The sequence below is a fragment of the Mustela nivalis genome (genome assembly GCF_964662115.1).
Source record: "Mustela nivalis genome assembly, chromosome: 2".
In the NCBI taxonomy this organism is placed as follows: Eukaryota; Metazoa; Chordata; class Mammalia; order Carnivora; family Mustelidae; genus Mustela; species Mustela nivalis.
Genome location: NC_139021.1, coordinates 36,111,375 through 36,129,722, shown reverse-complemented (window position 1 = coordinate 36,129,722; position 18,348 = coordinate 36,111,375). Strand labels below are relative to the sequence as shown.

Below are 18,348 nucleotides of genomic sequence, written 5' to 3'. Positions count from 1 at the left end.
GTCAAGATATCTGGGTCCTGGGATCAAGCCCCTCATGGGGCTGCTGCTCAGCTGGTAGCCAGTTTCCTTCTCCTCTCCTTATGCTCTCTCACACTCTATCTCTCTCTCTCTCAAATAAATAAATAAAATCTTTTAAAAAATGGGAAGAAACTTTTGGGAATGAGGGATATATTATGTCAAAATCTATTAACGTGCATTCTAAGCATGAGACTTTGTGAACTCTACCTCCGTAAGCTGTTAAAAATGGGCATGGGGGGGGAGGAAAATGTTTTGCTATATACATATTTTTCATTCTAATTGGCATAAAACATAAAACTTTAAACATAAAACTTTAAACGTTAATCTAAAAAATATATGTTGTATGATTTTATTTTTATAAAACTATCTCTGTACATATGTGTCAAAATATATTAGAATATGTCAGAATGTCAGAATGACACTGTTATCAGAGTGGCAGAATTTAAGATGATTTCTTTTTTTCATGCTCATTATGCTTTTTTTTTTTTTTTTTTTAGCAATGGACATGTATGATTATAATCAGACAAAGCAGTGAAGTTATTTGAAAAAAAAATCCCCATAAAAAGTGGTGTCCTATGTATCTTTATTAACTTTCATTTTTTTTTTAAAGATTTTATTTATTTATCCAACAGAGAGAGATCACAAGTAGGCAGAGAGGCAGGTGGGGGGGGGGGGCGCAGGGAGCAGGCTCCCTGTTGAGCAGAGAGCCCGATGTGGGGGCTCTATCCCAGGACCCTGAGATCATGACCTGAGCTGAAGACAGAGGCTTAACCCACTGAGCCACCCAGGCACCCCATCTTTATTTATTTTTTAGTATTTTCATATAGCTACCTAACAGAATGGTTGTATTTTTAATTAAAGGAAAACATTTCCTTTAACATGGTGATTATGTTGCAGAAGACCTTGTCGGAGGTTGAGAGAGATCTGAAAAATTCTGAACCTGCATCTAGGGCTCAAACCAAAGGGAAGAGAATGGTTATCCAGGAAATAGAAAACTCAGAGGATGAATGTGGGAAGGACAGCGGAAGAGCCCAGGAAGACGGCAGTGGAGATAAAAGTAAAACATTTTTCCTCTTTTAGTTATGCAAAAACATCCCTTTTTATATGGGCTGGCTCAAATTTCCTATTTCTACCAAAATTCTTAGTCTGCCAAAACTTTCCTAGCTGCACCGTGTAAATCCACAAATAAGTTTGTTCTTTTTTCTTAGAGAGGGAGAGAGACAAGGGGAGGGGCAGAAGGAGAGGGAGAGAGACGATCGATACCAGCAGCAGAACCGATCGATCTTATAACCCTGAGATCATGACCCAAGCTGGAATTAAGAGTCAGACACTTAATTGACTGAGCCACCCAGGCGCCCCAAATTTTTTCTTACTGTTTTTCTTAATACAATCTCCCCAACCCATTTTTTTGCTTAACCTGACACCTTTCCTCTAGTGTTCAATTCAATTCTTGTTTATCATGGTATGTTGACATTATTGATAATTTGCAAGTTAACCTTAAATCCCTCTCCTAGATGATTGTTTTGTATCCAGCTACTTGGTTGTCAACCAGATGTGTTTTCTTCACAGGGATGAATGCATTGTTGGGAAATTGCTTATGTGCCTCTCAAAAAATTTTTAAATATGCAAAAGAAATAGGTATAATTTCACTTCTGGTACCATTTTTTAAGAGAATCTAGACTAGATAAACTTCATTTTAATAATATATAGTAATGATAGTTATATCACCTTTAAAGGGGAAGATGCACCTATTCCCATAACAAGGGCAGGGGTACGAATTTACCCCTTTTCTGAGAGCTCCCAAGCAACCAAAGGGAAACTAACAGTTTTGAAAATGATTCATAGGCAAAAATTAACTTGTAAGTAATTTGACAGAATATTTTAATTTTGAGAGAAAAGTATAAAATGTTTAGCTCATTCAACTTAAAGTAAAAATTTTAATATTTTTAATACAGAAATATAATGTAAAATATACAGCTCAAGACAAAATATCAGTGCAATCAGGGTAAAGACAAAGGAACAGAAAAGAAGGGGGGAAGAGCAAAAAGGAATCAGAGTAAGAGCACCATGGAGATGGGAAAGGAAGAGAGGGCATCAAAGGAATGAAAAAGGGGAAGTTAAAGTAAACAGTTTTTCAAGGATTGAAACTCATCTTTCAGACAGATTTTAAATAAATTCTGGCAACAAATATTGTTCTAAGGGTTTATATTTTATCTTAAGATATCAAGCCAAGTATCTTAAAGAAAATCATTTAATATCTTACCTGGGACAAAATACAGTATAAACTAGATCAGTTGATCCTATTTGTAAATTATTATTTAAAAATTTACACAGACTAAAAGTGGACTTTTTTGCTATAGAGTTCTAACAGGTATAAAATCACATGACAGGATATAGAACAATTCCATCATGTCAAAGACTCCTACTTGCTCTTTTTTTTTTTTAAAGATTTTATTTATTTATTTGACAGACAGAGATCACAAGTAGGCAGAGAGGCAAGGAGAGAGAGATGGGGAAGCAGACTCCCTGCCAAGCAGAGAGCCCAAGGCAGGCCTCAATCCCAGGACCCTGAAATCGTGACCTGAGCCGAAGGCAGAGGCTTAACCCACTGAGCCACCCAGGGCCCCCCCTCCTTGCTCTTCTTATGGCCAAATTCTTTCCCCACCTGAAACCTTGGTAACCATTGGTCTGTCAAAATTCTTCAAATTTTGGGGGGGCTGGGAGGGCAACACAATTTTTCTCCCACAGGGACTGTTATGACAATTGTTAGACCACCTAGGACTTGTCCCAGAAGTCCTTGGGGATTTCTTTTTTTTTTTTTTTTCTCACTCTCTCCATTATTAAGCTTGAAAAGTTTCTATTGATCTATATTCAAATTCACCAATTTTTTAACTCTCTGATCCCAAATCTACTGTTGCTCCTATTCAGTGAATTTTAAATTTTGGTAACTGTGTTTTTCCATTCTAAAATTTCCATTTAGTTCTTTTTTTGTTTGTTTGTTTGTTTTTTAATCTTTCAATTCTCTGCAGTTTTTAAACCCTTCTATCCACTTCAGGAGTGTTTGCCTTTATGTCTTGGAGCATGGTTATAATAGTCACTTAAAGGGTTTGATAATTCACATCTGTTTTAACTGGGGTCTGATATTTCTTAATCATCTTTTCCCTTGCCAAATGTGGAGATTTTCTTTCTTCCTAGTTTATTAGATAGTTTTGTCCTGTATACTAGCAATTTTAAGTATTATGATATGCGATTTTCAGTCTTACTTAAATCTTATGGAGAATTTTTTTAGGCAGTTAATCAGTCTGGTTAGGTTTGGGTAACAGTTTTCCTGCCCGACTTCTGTGGACTGGGATTCTAATGTCAGTTTAGTTTCAGAACCTCTGCAGTGCTATTTGGATCTGTCCCATCTGTACACCACTCAGGGACCAGCCAGGGTCTGGGCAGTGGTCTTTCCCTGTAATTCACTTCTCAAAACATTTAGCATGATGTTTAGGGTCACTATGCAGACGGATTGCCTGGAGGGTGAGACCAGTTCATATGCAGTTGTTATCTTGAGTTTCCCCTTCTCTGTGATTCTTCCCCACTCCTTCTGGTGCCCAGAGGTTTTCCTTCCTCTTCCTCCAGCTAGAAAGGCAGACTTTTACTTTCCCCTTTCTACTGCACACTTCCCATGACCCTGTGTCTCCAGGATTGAGCAGCAAGAGGATAGAGAAGAACAGCAATGGGAACATTCTCGGGACCACAGTTTCTCCGACCAGAGATAAGGGTTTCTCTCCCTCCAGATTTTACATGTACCTACTGGCTGTCATGACCACTGCAGCTGATGTAGGATTAGCTGGGGGTTGGGATTGGACAGAAAGGAAAAACAAAACAAACAAAAAAGAAACCAAGATTTTGACACAAGCTCTGGGTTTTGGACAGCCTTTGGACCAGGATAGGAGATGACAGAGGAAAGAAAACGGAGCAGCTCACTGCTGGTCTGGTGGTATTTCAGGTTCTAGGCCCTTTTCCCAGCTAGCCTGCTACCATTTATTTTTCAGGGTCCTCCTGTGGCTATTCCATCAGTTCTGTCTCGGGTTTCTAGTTATATTGAAGGGGAGAGATGGGTAGAGTGTGTTTATTCCATTTTGACATAACTGCCTTTCTCATTACTATTTTTTTGAAGGATTAGCACATTTGAAGAACTACAGGTTGCTTAAATAGGTTATTTTATTTAATCCTCAAGGAAGCTGTAACCCACACTTTTATACATTAGGCAATGAAAGCCTAGAAAGTTTCAGTTATTTGCCACATTTTCATGGGCTATTAATCACATGGCTAGGGTATGGGCCTAAACCTGTGTGACTCAAAGTCTGTCTCATAAAAGTGGGTAGTGGATGCCAACTAGGAAAGCATAGGTTCTATAAAATCCAGACTGAATGTCACCAGGCTGCCTTGTCAAACAAACATGTAATTTGGTGTTTATCTCCCTCGTGCTCACTGGTATTGTACCAACAACACTTACCAGAAGCTGAACTTATGTTGAAGAGCAAGTGAGTTAAAGACTACTGTGATTATTTTTGATTAAAAAAAAAAAAGGAGCATAGGAACTGAATAGACAGTTTTCCAAAGAAGACATTCACATGGCCCATGGATATAGGAAAAAGGTGCTCAACATCACTAATCATCAGGAAAATGCAAATCAAAACCACAATGAGATATCACCTCAAATGTGTTTGAATGGCTGTCGTCAAGGAGATGGGAGATACAGGTGTTGGTGAGGATGTGGAGAAAAGCGAACGCCATGCACTGTGGGTGGGAATGCAAACTTTTGCAGCCACTATGAACAACAGTATAGAGGGTCCCTCTATACTGTTTATGCAGAGCTACCCTATGGTCCACCCATCCCATTTCTGGGTATATGTCCAAAAGAAATGAAAACACTGTCTTAAAGAGATATCTGCACCCCTGTGTTCATGTCAGCATTCTTAAGAGCCAAGACATGGTAATGGTGCAGGATTTCTTTTCCTTTGGTGCTTGCGGTTCTTGGTCATGCCACTTTGAATTATGAAGGGGTAGACCAGACAGAGTGGTGAGCAGCAAAGCAAGGTTTATTGAGCTCCCAAAGAGAGAGGGGACCCGAGAGGGTTGCCACCAGAGTTTCTAAGTCTAGGGGTGTTTATGGGCTTGCTGGTGGGCTCTTTTAATCTGATTAACCCTCCACTTGGGCCTTTCATCCAATCAGGCTTTTGTCATCTATCTGTCACATGGGAAAGGGTGGAAGGCTCTATCCAGTGTGGTGTAAAATCCTTTTATGGGTGGTTTCCTCTTAGAGTGGGAAGCTATCCTTGTCTCTTCTTGCCTTTCTTCCAACTATCCTTCATCAGTAATAACCGTTAAGTGTCCTTCAGCAGATAAATGGAGACAGAAAATGTGAGACACATACTCACCTACACTAGAATATTAGGCGACAAAAAAGAAGGAAATCTGCTGTTTGCAAAAGCATGTGTGGACCTTTAGGACATTATGCTAAGTGAAATGAGTCAGAGAGAGATGAATACTGTGTGATCTTATATATGTGTAGAATCTAAAAAAATCCAAACTTGTAGAAATAGAGAGTAGAATGGTGGTTGCCAGAGGTGGATGTTTTGGGAGTAAGTTGGTTAAAGAGTACAAACTTTCACCCGTGAGTAAGTTTGGGGAAGGAAATGTACAGCATGGTGATTACAGTTAACACTATGATATTGTATACTGGAAAGTTGCTAAGAAAGTAGATCTTAAATGTCCTCATTACAAAAAAAAGTTATGTGAGGTGATAGGTGTGCTAGGTAACCTTACTGTGGTAATCATTTTACAATACATATCTGTATCAGATCACCAAGTTGTACCCTTTAAATGTATACAGTGTTCCCTGTCACTTATATCTCAAAGCTGGAGGTGGGGGTGGAGATTCTAAAGGCCCTCCTCCCACAAACAGATAAACAGGAAAGGGCTAATCATTAAGCAATGAGTAATATTCTGTGATTAGAAAAGTGAGTCAGCAAAATTGTTGTGTAATATCATTTAATAGGTTGATGTTTCTCTCTGAGTCAGGTGTTAACCCTAACATCAGAACCACAGAGAAACAATGTTCCTGTTCAGATCTCCAAGCAGCCAGAGCTTTAAGAAAACCATTTCTTTTTTTCCTTTTTTTTTTTTTTTTTGAGAGGGAGAGCATGTTGCTGGGTTGCTGGGTGGGGATGGGGGGAAGAGAGAGAGAATCTTAAGCAGGCTCCAGCCCCAGCATAGAGCCAAACACAGGGCTCCATCTCCTGACCCTGAGCAAAATCAAGAGCCGATGCTTTACCAACTGCGCACTACCCAGATGCCCCTAAGCGAATCACTTATGATCTTGGCATTTGTGCCCCTCAATAATTATTTGGTAGATTAAGGAATACATAAAAATATGTGAGATTCTGAAAAGAAAAATGTCTTGATAGGAATATAAATTTTAAGACTAGTTAGTTCCCTTTTATCAGGAAAGCAAATCAAAATTAGGTGGAATAAATGGCTGGAAGCTCAGAAGTAGTCCTTTTAAAACGAAATGAAGTCAATAGGACTGTCTCATGCTCACCTCTACCAAGGTCCATTGTTAGAGGACATGTACAAAGAGGTCCTGGAACCTTGGACAAGACAGGAGAAATGCAAGTCACTTTTAGGCAATCCTATTAAAGCCCAGAGGAAGGTTATCAGGATGGGATCCTTACATATGTTTCCCCTTCCCACCACATTCCAAGAAAGAATTCTTGGTCATTATGGGGTATGGTGCAGGGAGCGCTGAAGCCCCTGGGAAAATGCAGCTTTGAGTGTTGTGTGAGCTCGGCTGATAACGCTGCTCCCCTGTAAGTGCCACCCGGGCTGGGCAGGCCCAGCTCATCCTGGCTAAGGTATGACGTAGTCAGTACAGTTGGTTAAATAGACCCTGATCACTGGCTCTGTATCAGGTACAGAGAGAAGACAACTGACACTTGTCCTCCTAGGGACTCATCTGAAGGAATACCTATTTGCCAGGCTGATTAGACCCAAGGATTTGAGTTCCTGGGCTTTCTTGGGAACTCCCCATCACTTTGAGTTTTCCTTCCCTAGTGGAGAGCACTGAGAGCATCAGTGTACCACTAGCTGTCAGAGACTTTGGTGTTTATTCTGTCTTCTTACAGAGTCTGGGAGAAGTAATCACAGGAAAATAAGCATCTAACCTCCCTTGTTCTGCTGATGCTTAATCCCTACTTAAAAATGAAATATAAGAAGATTAAGTAGTAACTTGCAAGCTGAAGAATAAAATAAAGTTATTTCTCTTGTCTATGTCAATTCTATGGTGGGATCAGGAAGGTGGAAGGGTAGGGATTTCCAGGAGTTAAAACAGTAGATAAAATCAGGCGCCTGGGTGGCTCAGTGGGTTAAAGCCCCTGCCTTCGGCTCAGGTCATGTTTCCAGGGTCCTGGGATTGAGCCCCCGTATTGGACTTTCTGCTCAGCAGGGAGTCTGCTTCCCTTCCTCTCTCTTTGCGGGCCTCTCTGCCTACTTGTGATCTCTGTCAAATAAATTAATAAAATCTTTTTAAAAAATAGATAAAATCATGAAAAGAAAGGTGAATGATGTTGACTGGAAAAGTGAAAAACCAGGGGCGCTCTGGGTGGCTCAGTTGGTTGGGCATCTTCCTTTGGCTCAGGTTGTGATCCCAGGATCTTGGGATTGAACTCCGCAGGGAGCCTGCTTCTCCTGCTGCTCCCCCTGCTTATGCTCTCTCTCTCTGTTAAATAAATAAAATCTTAAAAAAAAAAAGTAAATAATGAATACTGTTATGCTGAAAATAAATAAAAAATAAATTTTAAAAAAAGTTCATTTACAAAAAAAAAAGCACACACACAAAAATAAAACAAACAACAACAACAAAAAAAAGTAAAAAAAAAATACAAGTGAAAAACCATTATCAGTGAGATGCTATAAAAAAATTAAAAGGTAAATGATAAATTAGGACAAATGGCAAGGGGTCAATAACCTTAAAATACGAAGAGCTTTTACAAAATAATAAGAAAATGTTAAAAGAGCCCAGTATGAAAATGAACAAAGCATATGAACAATTAATCACTAACGGAGAAATTAAATGATCAACAAATTTTGTATTGCTAACAAAAAAAGAAAATTAAAGGTAGATTTTTTTTTCTCTCCCATCAAATTGACCTAGATGGGGGATTAAAAAAAAAAACCTACAAACAACAGTAAAGTATCCTTTGTTGTCAAGAGTAAAATGGAAAAACAGAAAAGAAAAAAAAGAGTAAAGTAAAATAAGCATTCTTTTTTTTAATTGAGATATAATCCATATTTCATAAAATTCACCCTTTTCAAATTTAGTGGATTTTACTATATTCACAAAGTTGTACAACCATCACTACTGTCTAATCCTGGGATATTTTTATCATCACAAAAAGACATCTCATACCCACTAACCGTCACATCCATCACCCTCCTCTTGCCACCATTAATCTACTTTCTGTCTCTGTGGCTTTGCCTCTGCTGAGAATCTCATATAAATGGAAACATAACATATGCGGCATTTTGTGTCTGGCTCCTTTAACTGATCATAATTTTTTTAAAAGATTTTATTTATTTATTTGACAGAGATCACAAGTAGGCAGAGAGGCAGGCAGAGAGAGAGGGGGAAGCAGGCTCCCCACTGAGCAGAGAGCCCAATGCGGGGCTCGATCCCAGGACCCTGGGATCATGACCTGAGCCAAAGGCAGAGGCTTTAACCCACTGAGCCACCCAGGCACCCCTCATGAGCATAATATTTTTAAGGTTCATCCATGTTGCTGCATGTATTGGTACTTTATTCCTTTTTATTGACAAATAATACCCCATTGCATGGATAATACCACATTTTCTCCATCTGTTGATGGACACTTGGCTTATCACCACTTTTTTGGCTCTTCTGAATAATGTGGCTATGAAATTCATGTACAAGTTTTGTGTGTGTGCATGTTTTTAATTTTCTTGGGTATATAACTAGGAGTAGAATGCTGGGTTATTTGGTAAATAACTCTTGTTTAACTTCTTGAGGAACTTCCAGGCTGTTTTCCAAAATGGCTACAGCATTTTATAGTCCCACCAACAATATATGAGGATTTGAATTCCACTTATTACATTAACCATTTTTATGTGTGTATTATTATTTTTATTTGTGTATCTTCTTTAGAGGAATGCTTATTCAAGTCCTTTGCCCATTTAAGAATTAGCTTGTCTTTTTATAGTTCCATTATGAATATACTTTATATAATCTGGATACTAGACTCTTGCAGGTAAGATATATGACTTGCACATAATTTCCCCCTTTCTGTGGGTTGTGTTTTTACTTGCTTGATAATATCCATGTATGCAAAGTTTTAAAATTTGATGGAGTTCAGTTTATTTTTCTCTTTTCTTGCCTGTGGCTTCAGTGTGCTAAATAAAAATCCATCATCAAATCCAAGGGCATGCAGATTTACCCCCATGTTGTCTTCTAAGAATTTTGTGGTTTTAGTTCTTATAGTTAGGCCACTGACTTATTTTGATTGATTGAGGTAGGAAGGAGTCAAACTTAGCTTTTTCTTCAGCATGTAAAAACCTGGTTGTCCCAACACCATTTGTTAGCCTCTGCTTTTCCCACTGAATGGACTTGACATCCTTGTCAAGAATCAACTGGCCATAGATGTATGGGTTTATAGAATCTCGGTTCTATTCTGTTGGCCTTGATGTCCATCCTTATGTCAGCACCACACTGTTTTGGTTACTGAAGCTTTTAGTAAATTTTGAAATCAGAAGTGTAAATCCTTTGGTTTTGTTATTCTTTTTCAAGATTGTTTTGATTACTCTGGACCCCTTAAATTCCATATGAATTTGAGGATCTCCTTTTCCATTTTTGCATAAAAGCCTGTAGAAATGTGATAGGGGATTATGTCAGATCTGTAAATTACTTTGGATATCTTTACACTAAGCCTTCCTATCTATGATCAAGAGATATCTTTTCATTTACTGGTTTTAATCCAGTAATTTATAGTTTTTTACATACAAGTCTTTCACCTCCTTGGTTAAATGTATCCTTAAATATTTTATTCATCTGGATGCTACTGTATATGGAATTGCTTTTGTAATTTTCAGATTGTTCATTGCTGGTGTATCTTGTACCCTGAAACTGCTGAATTTGCTTTTTTGCCCTAGTAGTAGTAGCAGTAGTAGTTGTGTGTGTGTATGTGTGTGTATGTGTGTTCTTTAGGATTATATATACCCCCAAATATAAACACATACACATAGACACACCCATATATATAATATAAAATATATGTAATAATCATGTTATCTATTAATAAATAGTTTTACTTCTTCCCTTCCAATATGGATGCTTTTTTATTGTATTTTTTTTTCTTCCTAATTGATCAGGCTACAACTTCCAGTATAATGTTGAGTTGCAGTGGTGAAGACAGCATCCTTGTCTTGTTCTTGAGCTTTAGGGGAAAGCTTTGGGAATTTTACCATTGAGTATGATGATGTTGATTGGGTTTTTCATGAATGTAGCTTATCATGTTGAGAAATTTCACTTGTTTCTAGTTTTCTGTTTTTTATCATGAAAGGGTGTTGGCTTTTGTCAAGTGCCTATTCATTGTCAGTTATGGTCATGTGGTTTTTTTCCCCCCTTATTCTATTAATGTGGTGTGTTCTATGATTTTGCACTGTTGAACTACTTCCTGGGATAAATCCCACTTGGTCATGGTGTATAGTCCTTGTACTATGCTCTTGGATTCAGTTTGCTAGTGTTTTGTTGGGTATTTTTGCATCTACCAACTACCCAAGCTACTGAAGCCTACTGAACTAAATCCTCATGGCTTTAGATCTAATGGTCGTTGGTAGGCCTTAGGCAGCTGAGGCTGCTGGCCGTCCCTTCCTTTGATACTTAACTATTGTTGACTCCCTCCTCCCTAAAATATTCTTTCTTGGTTTCTGAGGCAGTACTCCCTCCTGGGCTTTCTCTCATTTCTAGATACTCCTCCATCTCCATTGAAGATTTTTCTTATTATCATTCTTTATGTGTTAGTATTTCTTAGGGATCCTTCCGGAGATCTCAGTGACCTCATCCACACCCAGACTCTAATGATCCTATTTATATCAGCAACTCCCAAGTCAACTGAGACTTATCTGAAGACTCAAGATAGGCCACACCTCTGAACTGCATTTAGAGCCACCTTCTGAACAACACTTCTGGAATGTCCCACAGGTAGTACAGTACATGCCAGGACTCACAGGTCTTTCAGGATCAGGCCTTGGCTTACCTTTAGAGACTATCAGAGTTGTTCAAGGACATCTCAGTCTTAAGGAGAGAGGTATGGCTTTTAGTTAATTTTGGTTCATTTCATTTGAATTCCGTAAACCAGTTATGCTGATTTCTAGCTCTCTTGGCTCTGGGACAGCCTTTAGCTTTTCCCTTCTGTCTTTGTTGCCTCATTTATAAAGTGGGGGAGATAATACTGGGTGTAAGGATTAATGATAATGGAAAATGGTATATGTAAAGATCTTGACCCATATGATGTTCTAAATGATCTGCAGCTCTTTAGTAACAGTACTGGTAAGATGTGAGGGGATAACATACAAAGGAGTGGAGAATAATACTAAATTGTCTATTGTTTTTGCTGACAGGAATCTGTGCTTTCATCTGTTTTTATGCTGGGTGGGGACTTGAGCAGCAGATACCAGACAAAGAAGACTGGAGTCTTGCTCTGATAATCCTACTGGTTCCAATCTGGGGATTTATTGTTATAACAAGATCTTTTTATTGCTTTCATAATGAAGCCTCTTTTGTTTATTACACTATATAGAAACTCATATTTACTAATTTGTGTGTTTTTATATTAAATGATTGCCTTAGGTTGACCACCCACTGATTTTCATTTAAATACTGGTGGTTTTCAATTCTCCTTGTCCTTGTGGTTCAAATCCTGGCTTTACCACTCCTGAAACACAGTGGAAAATACATCCACTAAAAAATCAGATTAGAGGGGCTGGCTTAGTTGGGCTCAGTGGTGCGGTCTGCCACTCTTGATCTCCAGGTCTTGAATTCAAGCCCTGTGTTTGGCATGGAGCCTACTTTAAAAAGAAATCAGATTAGAATTTGTTGGCAGTCTCTGTACCTAAGTGTATTTTTTTTTTAAGATTTTATTTATTTATTTGACAGACAGACGGATCACAAGTAGGCAGAGAGGCAGGCAGAGAGAGAGAGAGGGAAGCAGGTTCCCTGCTGAGCAGAGAGCCTGATGCTGCTCAATTTCAGGACCCTGAGATCATGACCTGAGCCAAAGGCAAAGGCTTTAACGCTCTGAGCCATCCAGGTGCCCCATGTACTTAAGTGTTTTTTAACAGTGCTGTGAAATAACTGCCTTGTTTTAAATATTGGTAAGACACCTATCCGTGAAATATTTATACATCATTTTCATATTTAAAAATAATAGATTCAGTAATCAGTTATTAAAGCTATGATTAATGCCTGAAGTCTTTCGATCAAGATCAAAGGAATTTAAGCTTGAATAAGGTATTGTAATGGATGTTTTTTAAGGCTCACTTAAAAAACTTGGGGCCTATATTATGTAATTTCTTTGCTAAATTCATTTAAAAAGACTTAACTCACTTGGATTTTATATTACTTTCAAATTATCTTTTTCTCCCAGTTCTTTAACATAAGAAAAAGGGCACCCCGTTCTTGGGTGCAATGATCGTACTCAAGGTTTGGTAACTTCATGCACTCATAAATCGGAAATGGGAGAAAGGTACGTTTTTGTAAGCTGTACCTGCCACGGATTCTTTGACTCAGGGAATGATTCTGAGGAGCCGTGCTCGCGTCCCAAGCCCATCGGCGTTCAACCAGTTAACTACGGGGTGGCTCGGTGCGCGGCCCGGGGAGCGCAAGGCCCCGCACTCGGCCCCGCGGCAGACGTGCCCCTGGAGGTGCCGGGAACAGCGCTGCTCCGCCCGCGGGGGCGGTGCCCGCCGGGCCACCGCCGCGACCCGCCCCCGCGAGCGCTGCAACGCGCGTCTGCGCCGGGCTCCCCCGCGGCCGCCGCGGTAGGTAGTTTCTCCTGATGATGCAAACACTCGCTTCCCGCATCCACTTCCCACAGAGGCCGCGGAGCCGGCGGGACCCGGGAGCGCCGCCGAGCCGCGCGCCATGGGCAACATCCAGAAGAAGCTGACCGGCAAAAGCGAGGGCGGCAAGCGGCCCGAGAAGGGCGCGCCGCGGCGGGGTCGGGCGCCCGGGGCCGGCGCGGACAAGCGGGGCCGTCTGCGGGCCCCAGCGGCGGCGGGCAGCGGGCGGGGCGCCGGGGACCCCGCCGCCGCCGCCGCCGCTCCCGCGGGCCCGGTCCCCGCCGCCGCGCTCGGCCCCGCGGACCTGAAGAGCCAGGGCAACGAGCTGTTCAAAAGCGGCCAGTTCGCCGAGGCGGCCCTCAAGTACTCGGCGGCGGTCGCGCAGCTGGAGCCCGCAGGTAGGCGAGGGGCGGCCGCCCGGATGACAGGCGCTCGCGCTGGTGCGGACGGGGCCCAGCGCGCGGTGGGACGGCCCCGGGCGAGCGGCACCCTGGAACGCGCAGCACGTGCCCGGGCGGGGCGCGTCTGCGTCCGTCCCTCGCTGGCTCGCCCTCGGCGGCCACTGCGGGCACCGGGCGGCCTGTGGGACCGCAGTGACCCCCGGAGACCTCAGGCGTCGGCCTGCTGCGGAGCCGGGATTGCGCTAATGGATTTTAACCGTGTTTAATGAACTGTGATTTTAGGAAGCGAAAATGCAGAGGATCTAAGTATCTTATATTCAAATAGAGCGGCGTGTTACCTAAAAGAAGGAAACTGCAGCGGCTGCATTCAAGACTGTAACAGGTAAACGGCGCGTTTTCAGGTTTGTCAGCAGTGTGATGAATGAATGCAGTATTTCATTGCTTAATGAATTTTCTGCAGGAATCTAACTTCTTAGAGACTTTAAAGACATGTTAATTGAATTCTACATAAAAATGATAAATTTTTCTCCTTCATATATACGAATACAATTAATAGAAGACTGCGAACTCTTTTCATTTCCACAGCCACCACCTTAATCCATGCTCTTTTCAGGTTAGTTCTAGATTTTGGAGAAGCCTTGCATCTAGTCTCTTTGGCTCCTCCACTGTAGCATCAGAACAACTTTTCCTGAAGCATTATTTTTGCAGTTCAAACAGGTATTCCGTGGCTCAGTGTGGTGTTGCAGAGAATTATAAGCTCCTCTTACAACTTGACCCCCCCCCCCCAAGCTTTCTGCTCTCATTTGGGCCACTGTGATGCCCTCTACACATGTTTGCCTTCTGAAATCCCTGCTCAGTTGCCGCCTCTTCTTTGCCTTCCTGGTCACCTCAGGTTCCCTGGTCCCCTGCATGGCTCTAACCGGTACACTATCACTCTCACACCTGTGGGTACTTGCGTTATCCACTACACTCGATTTTCAGCTCCATGAAGTCAGGACCCATGTTTCAGACAGCTTTGCATCCCTCAAGCACTGTAGGCAACCATGGTACTCAACAAGTTACATACTGAGGTTGGTGAATGTATTTACATGAAAAATTTGTTCTCTTCCACCATCAAGTAGTAAGCCTGTTTCAGAAATCCTTTGGAAAGAAGCTACTAGTAGTGCATCTAAAAAATAAGTTGTGTGTTCTGGCTTGACCCTCACAGTCCTGATTTACTCTTCTTGTCTGGCAAATTACTAACATCTCCCCTTTTCACTCTCAGAAGCCCTAGGTTGAACAATAACTTGTGTGGACAACCTCATTATAAGATGAACAATTTATTATTTTTTTTCAGTGTTAGTATCAGTGTATTGATAGGGGTAAAAACTTGCTACTATCTGTGCCTACAGTTTAAAAATAAGGTGTTGGGGCGCATGGGTGGCTCAGTGGGTTAAAGCCTCTGCCATCGGCTCAGGTCATGGTCCCAGGGTTCTGGGATGAGCCCCGCATCTGGCTCTCTGCTCAGCAGGGAGCCTGCTTCCTCCTCTCTCTCTCTGCCTGCCTCTCTGTCTACCTGTGATCTCTGCCTGTCAAATAAAAAAAAAAAAAATCTTTAAAAATAAGGTGTTGAGGGGCTTGGATTTTTTTTTATGCAAATTTTAGATATTCAAATTTAAAATAAATACTATTTATATTCACTTGGCCCTGACTCTAGACCCCATCCACTGTTGGGCTGGCTCACATTGATTATTACATTTTTAGGAGCTGGTTGAAGTCAAATTGGTAGCTTGAAATCTGTCATGGTTGGAGTACTGACACGATGAAAATTGGCAAGCACCTCAAATCTGGGTTTTTCTTCTCAGGAGAGCTGGTTGGTAAACATTTACCACTGCATTTAACTAATAAGACCATACAAATTTGTGGAATATCAAGCACATTGTGATAGGCAGCACAAGTGTCTGTGGCTAACACATTAACCTTTAGATTTATCTTGGGTCTTTCTAGTGAGGGAGTTCAGAGATACGGTTAAAATGTGGGAACCCTACAGTTAGAGCTACAGCAAAACAGCGGGCTCACCTTAACCTTAAGTGAGATGGTTTAAGGTAGCATTTTCTTGCTAAAATTTGTTGTGTTTCAGTGTACATCTGGGAGGAAGTCAAAGACGGGATTCCAGCCCCAGTGTCTAAGAAGGCTAGAATGGAGGTTTGTCTGGAAGGAGAGCAGGAGACAGGCTTTAGGGTGGGGAGGGAGATGGGCGGTGGTTTAGTTAAGATGTCCTTAGATAAGAGCTGTGTTCTAGGCCAAGGAATCCTGTTTTGCTGGTCAGTACTGACCTCTCTGGAGCCCGACCTACTTAGGTGTTTTCTTGATACCTGGCATGTGAGTCCCAACCTAAGGGGCATGAGGTGATTTTACTCCAAAGCAGTGAACCTCAAACTACTTTTAATGCTAGAAACCATGATTTGCTTTTGTGAACATGTTGAAATAAATGTATTTTAATCTGTATGAACTAGCAGTCATTTAGTAGCCAAAGTAGGACTATTTCCTTTTCACTTAAAGAAAATTCCATACATTTTCATGGAAACCTATGTTTTAGTTTTTCACTGAATTGTCCCCGCTCTTTGGAGAGTTGTTTTGTGTGCCATGAGCCCTTATTCCAAGACATGTCGTAATAGGAGTCAAACTTAAGGAAAAAACTAAAATAAACTCACGGGGGAAAACTTTCAAATAAGGGAGAGAGGGGAACCTGTGAATTAACTTTCGTAGCTTGACCTATGAAGAATAACTTTTGATACAGTTTGGGGGAAAAGTGTTTGATTTTACACATCTGAACACCTGGGGCCTGCTCTGAAACACTTCCTCTGAGGTGTGTCCCAGGGGTGTGCTGAGAGGATGGATCATTGTTAGGAGAGTAAGGGGCTTTTGAGGAGCTCAAGGGGACTCTGGGCCTTGCCCCTCTCCAGACCACAGCGTCTCCATGTTTCTATTTTAGTCTTCAAGGTGAACCATGAATCAGGGAAAAAAGTTTAAAACCATTGTCCTAGAAATTGCTGTATGTTTTCAGAATTGTTTATCAGCTAAAAACAAAAACAAACCCTCTTTTCCCATGCTAGAGAACGTTTTGAGGTTATCTACACTACACCAAAAAAAACCTTCTGATGACTTTCCATTGAGAATAATTTGACAGATTGACTAAAAATGAATGTTGCCTGGTAATTCTCTGCTTTTGCTCCTTTTTTGCTGCTTTCTGAGAGGCTTCAAATTAAAACTCGGCAGGGTCTTAACTTTATTAACTTGAATAGTTAAGCCTTTGTGAGCTCTGGCTTAAAAGTTCTGTTTTTATGAATGAATGCCCTTTTTTTTTTTTCTTAGTGGACTTTCCATTTATAAGCTCATGTTCATTTTCAGGATTGTGGTTAAAGAGAAAAAAAAAAAACCCTTGCATTTACTGGGCTCGGAGTGCTGAAAATTGAATGCATCGTCTCAGTGTTATATTCTGTGCCTACCTGGGGTCCGTCTTCAGTGGCTGAATAGCACCTTGGGTATTGGAAGTCTGAGGGAACATGGGGTAATTGTGGTGACATTGGGTAGTTGTAGGAGTATCATACACGTTTGTCATCTTGGTTCATGTTGTTAATATCCCCTAAGTATGAAACAAAGCTAGATTTAAGGGAATGGTAAAAAGTGATAGATCCTTGGGGTATCTGGGTGGCTCAGTGGGTTAAAGCCTCTGCCTTCGGCTCAGGTCATGATCCCAGGGTCCTGGGATTGAGCCCCGCATCAGGCTCTCAGTGAAGCAGCGAGCCTGCTTCCCTTCCTCTTTCTCTGCCTACTTGTGATCTCTGTCTGTCAAATAAATAAATAAAATATTTTAAATAAATAAATAAAAGTGATGGATTCTTTTGCTCAGAGATCAGTTCTCTAGTGTTTTAAGAGTTTTTACTTGATCTTAGTTTTACTTTTTTAAAAAAAATATTTTATTTCTTTGACAGAGATACAGTGAGAGAGTGGGCACAAGCAGGGGGAGTGGGAGAGGGAGAAGCAGGCTACCCACTGAGCAGGGAGCCTGACGCGGTGCTCGATCCCAGGACCCAACATGACCTGAGTGAAGGCAGACGCTTAATGACTGAGCCACCCAGGCACCCCTTAGTTTTACTTTGCTTTGACTTTCCTAAGTTATAAAAGTAATACACATTTTTCAGAAAAAAAATTTTTAATCCCAGTGCAGTACAGCAGAGATCCTTAAAATAACCCACAGTGGTAACACACCCAGGCAGAACAAAATTGATTAGATCTTACCGCTGGTCAGTGACAGCCTCTGCGGTGCCCAGCCTGGGAGCATACCCACCTTTGCGGTGAAGTATCTCTACAATGTGGAGAATTGTGAATGATTCCAGCAGAGTTCCCTTATTTATGGTATTTTTGTATGTGTGTGGTAGGCAAAGCATAGGTTCATTCAGGAGGTATTGGCTAAGTGCCTCCCACGGGCCAGGTGGTGATCTGGGCACTGGGAACAGGCACTGTCCTGGCTTTCCCAAAGCCAAAATTCAAAAGAACTGCCCTGTGGGCAGATCACACTCCTTTCCCCTCCATCTCCTCACCTGCAGTATGAACTTGAACTTGCCCTCTTGGGCAGTTCGGTGAGAGTCTCCAGCGGCAGATGTGTCAGGTGGCAGGTGTCCTGTCAGCTTCCTCCTTGCCAGATTACTGTAGACAGGAGTAGACAGCAGATCCCCACGACTGTTGGAGAAGAAGTAAAGCAGCCCTCACTTGTGCTTTCCCTGAAGCCCGTTACACATCCGCTGTGAAAACTGCTTGTAGCAGA

General features: G+C 41.4%; 1 protein-coding gene across 5 annotated transcripts in view; it reads left to right on the top strand.

Annotated features, from left to right (window-relative positions):
• SPAG1 (sperm associated antigen 1) overlaps window positions 1-18,348 on the top strand; it is a 69,886-nt gene that overhangs the window by 30,986 nt on the left and 20,552 nt on the right. For all 5 annotated transcript variants that reach the window (XM_082722733.1, XM_082722732.1, XM_082722735.1 and 2 more), the window contains 3 exons: window positions 916-1,075; window positions 13,176-13,538; window positions 13,824-13,923. In XM_082722733.1, the coding sequence (XP_082578859.1) occupies window positions 916-1,075; window positions 13,176-13,538; window positions 13,824-13,923 (623 nt within the window). The remainder of the gene's footprint in view (window positions 1-915; window positions 1,076-13,175; window positions 13,539-13,823; window positions 13,924-18,348) is intronic.